Here is a 9,226-nt window from a genome sequence, read left to right on the forward strand (position 1 = left end):
GTGATTCTCCCCCTCTACTCTGCTCTGGTGAGACCCTATCTGGAGTACTGTGTTCAGCTCTGGGGCTTCCAACATAAGAAGGATGTGGACCTGCTGGAGTGAGTCCAGAAGAGGCCACGAAGATGCTCAGTGGGCTGGAGCACCTCTCCTATGAAGGCAGGCTGAGAGAGCTGGGCTTGTTCAGCCTGGAGAAGAGAAAGCTCTGAGGAAACCTGACAGCAGCCATCCAGTACCTAAAGGGGGCCTACAAGAAAGCTGCAGAGGGACTTTTTACAGGGTCATGTAGTGATAGGACAAGGGAGAATTTAGATTAGATATAAGGAAGAAATTCTTTACTGTGAGGGTGGCAAGACACTGGCATACGTTGCCCAGAGAAGCTGTGGATGTTCCATCCCTGGAAGTGTCCCAGGACAGGTTAGCTTTGAGCAACCTGGTCTAGTGGAAGGTGCCCCTGCCCATGGCAGTGGGCTGGAACCAGACAATCTTTAAGGTCCCTTCAAACCATTGCATGATTCAGGAAATTTCTTCTGCCTCTCTGCCTTGTCAGCAGTGGCCTGAACATCCCCCATTTACAAAACAGCATTCTCTAACTATGTGCTCTTGTCTTTTTAGTTGCACGCATAAAGCAGTCAAAAGTTAAGAAACTTCAAACATGAAGTTGCACGACTGCAGTTATGTGAGCTGTGGCATAGGATTTAGTCCCATGATCACATACCTTATGTAAAATAATACACATAACAGTCCTCCTAAATTCTCAATAGCATCTATTGCATGGCTATTGAATAACTGACCACATATCCCACACATCAATTATCGGCATATAAAATAATTGACATAACTACAGATAGTTACAATCTATACTGAAATGCAAACAAGAGACAGTTCTGGTACAATGAAAGTATATAGATGCAACTGCATTTATGTTCATCCCAGTCCTTACATTTTAAAACTTTAGAAGATAAGGTCAAAGCTTTTCTTTTTGCTTTCTCCGTATTACAGCTTCAGAGAATATTTTTAGGACTTTCTAAATCAGGGTGCTGGAGGTTTCTGTTCTAAATAAATCAGAACCCTTGAAAACCCATAGAGAGATGTGGGCTGTTGCCAAGCTTTCATAGTGAATCACAGGTAAGGTCAGATAAACCACATCACACGTGGTTCATGCAGTGAAGGCCTGTGCATCCAAAGGCAACATGAGCATAACTGTCACAGAGGTTTGAATCCTCAAAGGCGAAGGCCAGGCTGGGCCACAAACTCAACCCAAGAACTGAATGCACCGTAACCTGGAAATATCATCCACCCAGAACCAGCAGAGGCATTAGCACAGCAACGCAGCTCTGATCCAGTATGGGCCAGCAGCCTCATGCGCTGCTCCAAAGCTCATAACCTCTGTAACATCACAAAGTATCACAAGTTCAGAATCGATGAGAGCACAAGCTCCTATAAATACACTGCACTGAAAATACTGCACGTTTATTAGTTTGATCTGACATCATTCTTTCACATATATAAGCCAATGTCTATGGCATATTGACATATTTATATTTCAGGGCCTATTGCTTTCAGGCAAGATACTTCACTGTAGAATGTACATACATGAAGTAAGGTGTGCTGATAACATTCCAAGAGCATGAATGCAAAATATAAACCAAGCATGGCTGGTAGCTGATGCCTGTCTTCAAACAGAACTACCTAGTGAGGACACACAATTATCCCGACCCAGAAACACCATGCAAATACAGTACCATATAGCAACGAAGCAAACACCAGGGTTTTGATTACTCTTTAACTCCTGAATCTATATTAGAAGACGTAAATTACAGTACCCAGAAAAATCCAACAGCATGAGTCATAAGAAAGAAAAAAGTAAAAAGAATCATTATGTCAGAAATTAATTTCACAAAAATGTTCTTCCTTGCCTAAATAGAGGTAGTCAAGGAACACCCTTTTTCTTTAAAATAGATAAGATACGCAAGTTGTGCTGCAATAATCTTCTCAAGCCTGTATGCTGGCTATCTGAATCCAACAAAAAATATCTCAATGTATACATGCTATGTGGATATTATGTGCAGCATATTTGTAACAAGTTGCAACATTGAAGAAACCTACTCTCTGTAAACTTAAACTACACATTTGGCCGGTGGTTGTTGCTCTGCTGAAAGCTTCCGTTTCCCAGAGCAGCCGAGCACAAAATGCCTGCCACTTTACTCAGCATCTTTAACATATACCATAATTCCTCTCCAGGTATTTTCTAGAGCATTTCATGTCAATCTACCTGCAGGAGCGTGTGCAAAAGTGGCACAGAGTGATACAAGTCTGACAACTACTGGTGTGGAAAATGGAGAAACACGGGCTGCGTTGCATGTTTCCAGGATGTCAGATCCCTGTTACCAAGTCCTTACATTGCTTATCAACAAAAAAAAAAAAAAAAAAAAAAAAAAAGGCAAGCAAGCAGCTACAGGAAGACCTGAAAAACAAAGACTTCCCATTTTCACTATTATTTCTATTTTAACTTAGCAAGTTTCCTGCTTGGGCAATGACATTCTGCGGACGCCACAAGAAATGCTACATGGTATTCATTAAACCGGGGCAAATGGAGTAAAATTATACAACTGCTCGGTATGCAAGTATCTCTGTATAAAAGTTCTCTTCCACCACTAACCGGCGTTCAGCAAGTAGTTATTTTAGCTAAAAGCACCGAGCGATCCACTAGCTGTATAACTGCTACATCTTGTGGCAATACATTTCAACACAAGGAGGAAAACCAGACAATACCCGAAAGGGAATAGCGAAGGGACTTGTTTGCTCATAACCTTCATACAGATATTCCCTGCAAACACCCACAACACCCTGCTGTCGGTGTAACACAAGAGGGGAGGAGCAGGGGAGGGAGGAGAAAAATATTATCATCTAAGGCGTGATGGAGGACAGGGGAAAGTTGCAGTCATTCCGCGGTGGCCGTAAGGCGCCCTGTCACTTCTGGCCGCAAAACCAGCCACCCCGAGGGAGCCTTCCCCACGGGGACGAACACGCCGGTGTCGGCCCCTCTCTCCTCCCCACCTCCATGATGCCAAAAGTGCCCGACTCCCTTCATCTAGCAACAACGGCCGCATCCTCCGGCGCAGCACTTTTACTTTGCCGCTGGCGGAGGGGAACCGATTTCGAGCGGCCGCCCGAGGAGAGCCGCGGCGGGAGGAGACTCGAGCGGCTCTTGCGGGCGGGAGGGCGCTCGGCCCCGGAGCGGAGGGAGCGCGGCCGATCCCCCTCCGCGGCCCGGAGGCGCGGGGGGAAACAAGGCGCCGCCGCGCTGACGAGCGGCGGCGAGAGGCGCGTGCGGGGGCCCCGCTCACCCAGCGCCCGAGGCTCCTCTCGCCGCCACCGGGCCCAACGCTGACCCCGCACCACCACCACCACCACCGCTCCCCGCCAGCCCGGGACCGGCCTCCGGCGGCCGTTGCCGGGCCCCTCCCCGAGGGCCGGGCCCCCCGCGCAGCCCCGCGGCGCGCTGATTACCTTCCTTGGGCGGCTTGCCGGGCGGCGCGCCGTGGAGCTGGGAGGCCGCCGCCGCGGAGCAGCCCTGCAGGCTCGGTGGGGACGTGGAGAGCCGGGACCAAGATGGCGGCCCCTCCAAACTTCCACTGCTACTTTGGACACTCATCAAGCTACTTTCCTGGAGCCCGGCAGCCGCCGGGGGCGGCGGGGGAGGCGGCGCGGCGGGGGGACACCCAGCACCGCGCTCATGGCCGGGGGGCCGGCCCGACACCGGCGCGGGGAGGCCGCCGGCGGGGAGCGGGCTCCGGAGGCAGGCGGGGCGCAGGAGAGACGGGGCGCGGGGCCAGCGCAACCTGCCCGCACCTCTGCACTGCGTCGCCGCGGCCGCCGCCGAGCAGCCGCCTGTGTCTGAGACTAACCTTCCCCGCTGCCGCCGGGGAGGGGAGGGCGCAGGCGGGGAGGGGTCATGCGCAAACACTATCGTGAGCCGAGCGAGCGCCGCGCTCCGCCGGCGCCCAGCCGAGCCCCGCCGTGCTGTAGCCGCCCAGGGGCGGCGGGCGGGTAAGCGACGCCCGCCGCGCACGCACCTGCCCCGTGGCCTCAGAACGCCGGCCGACCCCTACCCGCTCTCTGACCAAGCCCACTGACCCCTGTCCCGCGGCCGGCACTTCCCTTCCCGGCCCAGCTCGCACCTTCCGCGCCGCGGCAGCGCTCCGCCGGCTGCGGCGGCGGGGCCGGGGGTGGCTCCCCTGAGGCCGCGGTGCTTCCCTTCGTGCGAGTCTCCTGGGCGGCCCGGTCAGCACGCGCCGGAGCCCTCGGGCCGGCCTCCTCGCCTTGCCCTGCCACCCGCTAGGGAAGGCGCGGCGGCCGGCCCGAGGGCAGGAGCGAGGCGGTGTGCGGTGCGGCTGAGGCCGCGCAGGAGACCCGGCACCACCTGGCGTGGGACCACAGGGGGCGAGCCCAGCCCGGTGCTGCGGTGAGTACGGGCGGTAACGGCGGGGCTGAGCGGAGCGCTCCCCAACGCGGTGCGGGTGCGCGTTGTGTTTGCTGCATTTCTTCCTCGGCTGTGCCGGGTTTCAAGTGTTTTTCTTTTCCCGAGCAGGGAGGTGTGGCGATGGAGACGGCGGGACCCGAAAGAAGCTGTTGCCCTGAGGGAAAAGGTGTTGCTCGCCAGCCGTAACCTGCCTCGCTGCAAAGCAGCAGCTCCCGCTAGATGAGCTGCAGCTCAGCAGGAGCCATGTGCCAGGCGCCACCAGCGCTCACCTGCCTCACCCAACAGGCTGGGGCTCTCCGCTGAGCACCAACACTGACCTGTGCGTCTTTCAGAACGTACGTCTCCTTGAATGAGACTAAAGTGCAGACATAGCGTAATTTAAACCCAGTTTTCAGTTTTCCCATCCTTAAAACCTAACATAGTCTTCACTGAGAATGTGAGATACATGGCAAAGTCAGTTCTGGAACAAAGCCTTTTAATGAATGGGTGCAACTTAGGTATGACAGTGAGTTAGATTACTTGAAATAAGAAAGTCATGGTTTGTAGATATATTGCATTCTGCATATAGAAAGAAGCATATTCATCAGCCAGGCATGGCTCTTATTTTGTGGTTGCTGTGTGGAGACATCCTGGCCATCTATTAACCTACTTTCCCCTCTTTGAGAAAGGCAGGAATAGACTACTAATGTTGGGTGGCAGATCTGGCAGATATTACCAATTCTGTCTCTTCCTTTTAAAGTGACATCTGTCAAATTATCCAAGTTCTTCACCTCCCACAAGTATACAGCATAGCTGCAAGTTTCTTAGCAATTTGGTATTAACTTGAAGTAAAAATTAGTATATTTACTTGCTAAATAAGTTTGTTCCAGACATATATTTAATAACAGTTATACATGGGGGGAGAGGGATCTTTACTTTAACTGATACTTACTTAGTTTTAAGGTCTTGATCCTAGAGAAGACTTCTCAGGCTTTACCTAAGGAAATTATATCAGGAAATTGCTAGTACTTAGGCATGAAGTAAACCAGTGCTAGTTCACTGAATACAATATTAATATTTAGCAGCTGGTATAGAAACTTCTTGCAAGGTTAAAAACAAAACATACTTACAGTCCCACAATCCAGACAATAGCCTAAGTGAATGTGCACCTCATTTCCTGATGAGTTTACCCTGCTGCAGTATGCTGCTCTTAAAATCTTGTCAAGTAAGAAGCAGTAAGTTACAGAAATTGAGTCTTTGTTTATACTCATTTGCATCCACTTAATGCAAACCCCTGCTACCCTTACCAAAACATACATAAACAAGCATTCTTTCTGCTGCTTTTGCTTACAAACTGTTGCCTACAAGTCATTTCACTGATAGTTGGGACTTTGTGTTTAAATAAAGCATCAGTCGCTTTGACTAGGGGAACAGGCTATGAAGAGGAAGATCCCATTCATTCATTACTTCTTCCAGCAGACATGCAGTTTAAATATTACAAAAATGCCATGATGTCTTTAAAATTGTCATAAATTGACACTGTGAAAAAAAACCAGATACTTGCAATATCTCAGTATGTGTTAGAAGAATGTCACTGAGGGACCAGGGGTGAAGGGGCATATATTGCAGGACTCATCACCAGAACAGTCCTTAAACACAGCATCTCCTACATGGCAGAATGGGGTACCTGCTGCAAATACAGGTCAGGGTCTACTTTCTGTAACGCAGAAGAGCTATATCTCATGGTTTTGTGAGCTGTTGATGTAAACTGAAAGCAGAATGTGAATTACATAGATCATCTCCAGATAAAACAATCCACATAACTTTAGAAGTGCATAGAGCTGGTATATTTTCCCTCTGTAGTTTCCAGAAAACTTTTCTTAATGTGTTAGTGCTGACACTGATTTTAAGGTATCCCTTCATCTGTAAAGCTGCATTGCTTCAGTGTTACCAGTTTAATAGTATCATAGCAGGAAAGAACATCTTCATTAATACCTTTTGGAAATTTCCAAACATATTCTAAAAGATTTGCTTTATTGCATAGCATCGTTAGTGTGCATAATGCTTTCCCTTGAAAGCCCTGCCTTCATTTTGCAATAAAACTTTAAGGTCCTCCGGCCAGATGGATAACCTCTGTCTTACAGTGGTGAGCTGTGAGCTCAGTGTCATGCACCCAAAATGTTAAAAACTAAACCCAATTCAAATAGTACCGAGTAACTACTATGTCAAGGTGCAACTATGACTTACTCCTTAAAAATAATAATATGTATATAAAATAAATACTAGATCTTTGTCTTCTGGTTTTCAGGAGCAAAACAGTCTGCTATCAAAGTGTCCTATGTAAACATTGCATATCATCAATATCAGGCATAACTTCAGGTAATAGATATGGGGAAATCCCCTTGCGATGGAATTGCACTGGATAATAATGCAGAAGGTGCCATATACCTACCTACAAGGGAAAGCTTGACTCTAGGCAAAGCCCAAGAGAGCTCATTTAGTTTTGCTAACTGGTAAGGAAGAGTATCTCAAAATTCAGATCAGAACAGGGAGGAGTGAAATACCTATGTGCTATTTTTCTCATGTCAAATGGAAGTTAGCAAGGTTTATCACAGTAGTAACCCTCAAATCAAGGACACTTGAAAAACAGAAAAGCATAAAGACATTTCATTATCCCAAAGATAAAAAAGCCAAGCAATAATAATACTGAAAAACATTGAAATCGTGAGAGCTTTCAACTTTGCCACTGGAATTATTTGTGCAAGAAACTTTTCTCACAGTAAGTCCACAATCTACCCCATAATCTTTAGAAACATAAGAGAAGTTAACTGGCTGATAGTGAAGGAAATGGCTTGAAGAACAGAACTGATGGGACTGCATAGTGAAAATAACATTACAGCAGGAGCAGGTTTCTGGAGACATCTGCATCGCATCTATAAAGAAAATGGTGCACTCAGGTCAAACGTAAATTTCAACATTTTTACATACACCCTTTACAGAACAAAGAAAAATCATTATTGTCAAACGTTATTGTCATAAAATCCAGAGTTTATCCCAGGTGTTCTTGAGGAAGAATATGCTATGACTGTAGGACCAGTTAGAGATTAGTTTCCTCCCTATTCTGAGATGCTCAGCTTCACTGTTCACGGGCACCGAATACATTTTGATGTCCTAATAAAAAATATGTACTCTGTTAACAACAAATAATACATGTTCTTAATACCCAGGTATGTCTTACCTCTTTTTCCTGGAAAAAAACAATCTGAAATTCACTGGCTTAAGTTTCCTGTAAGCAGCAGATACTGAAACACCTGGGAGTAGTGACTGCTCATGTCAGGTAACCAATTATATAAATAACATATGTTTAAATATAGGTTCCAAATAAGGCCATTTTGAAATTATGTCAATTATTAGAAGGAAGGCCTCAGATTCACGGAACAATAAGAAGAAGGAGAGGTAGGAGAGGAATGTGACTTAGCAAGCTCATACTTCTAGGAATGAAAGTCGAGTGTTTTCAGAACTACGACAAATGACACTGTTCCTGGAAAGGTATTAAATTGTACACTTCCAAACTTAAATCAGTCTCTGTAAGACAGAGATGATTAAAATGTCAGGAATCAGAGATTACTAGTGTTTTTACTATAGATGCATTTTGTATCCATTTCCTTTACCTGCTTCTTTTGATTAAGAGTTCTAAAACAGGTCAAACAAGGATATAACATCTCTTTGTTATTACCTTTTCATATATTCAATCAGAAATATTTAATATGTAGCTTTCTTCCATCTTCTTGGAGTTGGAGCAAGTTAGCTCCTTCGACAAACAATAGAGCTACCTACTCTTGTTTCTGTTCTTTTCTCAAACAAGCAATTTTCATCTGTAAGCAATATTCATGTCCTTTGATTCAGCCCATCAATTAATTGCAATGCCAGTGAAACTGAGGTTTTGTTTGTTAAGAAGGCTTAAAATTCTTAGCTAGTTCCCTGTCATCCTATCACTTTGGATAATAGACCTGCAGTGGTATTTTCTTAAAGCATAAGCTATTACAGTATGCCACACTGTATTTGCTATTATATTTGCCAATAGATATATGAATTCTGTACATAGGTATATGTATACACAACTGCACATGCACTCACCTACCCCATCCATACATAGGAGGACATACACACATCCTATATCTATGCCAACACCAGCAGTCAATCTGATTTAACTATCAGAGTGTAAAATACTCTTGTAGCTAAATAGACATACCAGTACAGCAGCTAAAGTAGAAAATGCCTAAATTATTTCATCATCAAAGTTATGTATTTATGACATTTCTAGGTTAGATGGAATGTAGTATGCTGGGAAAACAGGTCTGGAGAAGAAAATGCTGTTTTCTGTCTCAGGGAATGCTGGAAGTTTGTAGCTCAAAACCACTGTCCTTTTGACACAGCTGAGCCCACATATGGACTCTCCCTGTATCAGACTAATGCGCTCCTAGCTAGTATGAGCTGGAATGATGACTAGAATCTTCCAGTCTATGTCCTGTAGGCTCAGAAGATTGAAAATGCAGTTTTGGCACAAATACAAGCTAAAAATGCCAAGTAACTGTGACAGCAAGTGCATTGCTGTGATAGAACACCACCTCAGATTGTAACAGCTTCTGCACCTGGTTCTCACATAGCATTTCTATTTATGAGCAAACAGGAATGTTGCAATTGTACTAACATTCATTTTTGAGCTTAGGTAAAGTTTTCTAAAACTGATTTAGAGCAATAATA

The 9,226-nt window shown here is 46.0% G+C and overlaps 1 protein-coding gene and 1 long non-coding RNA gene across 2 annotated transcripts in view; one reads left to right on the top strand and one right to left on the bottom strand.

Annotated features, from left to right (window-relative positions):
* Positions 1–3,999, bottom strand: part of TLK1 (tousled like kinase 1) — a 70,045-nt gene extending 66,046 nt beyond the window's left edge. The window contains exon 1 of the mRNA XM_061453266.1: positions 3,511–3,999. Coding sequence (XP_061309250.1) covers positions 3,511–3,655 — 145 coding nt within the window. The 5' untranslated portion in view covers positions 3,656–3,999. The remainder of the gene's footprint in view (positions 1–3,510) is intronic.
* Positions 4,000–4,182: 183 nt separating this feature from the next.
* Positions 4,183–6,578, top strand: LOC133269252 (uncharacterized). Its single transcript, XR_009743388.1, has 2 exons — positions 4,183–4,465; positions 4,592–6,578. It is a non-coding gene; the product is annotated as an uncharacterized LOC133269252 (long non-coding RNA).
* The last annotated feature ends 2,648 nt before the right edge of the window (positions 6,579–9,226 follow it).

This window comes from Pezoporus flaviventris, unplaced genomic scaffold (genome assembly GCF_033815535.1).
Source record: "Pezoporus flaviventris isolate CSIRO_AGI_PZ_B2104156 unplaced genomic scaffold, CSIRO_AGI_Pfla_v1 ptg000001l, whole genome shotgun sequence".
In the NCBI taxonomy this organism is placed as follows: domain Eukaryota; kingdom Metazoa; phylum Chordata; class Aves; order Psittaciformes; family Psittacidae; genus Pezoporus; species Pezoporus flaviventris.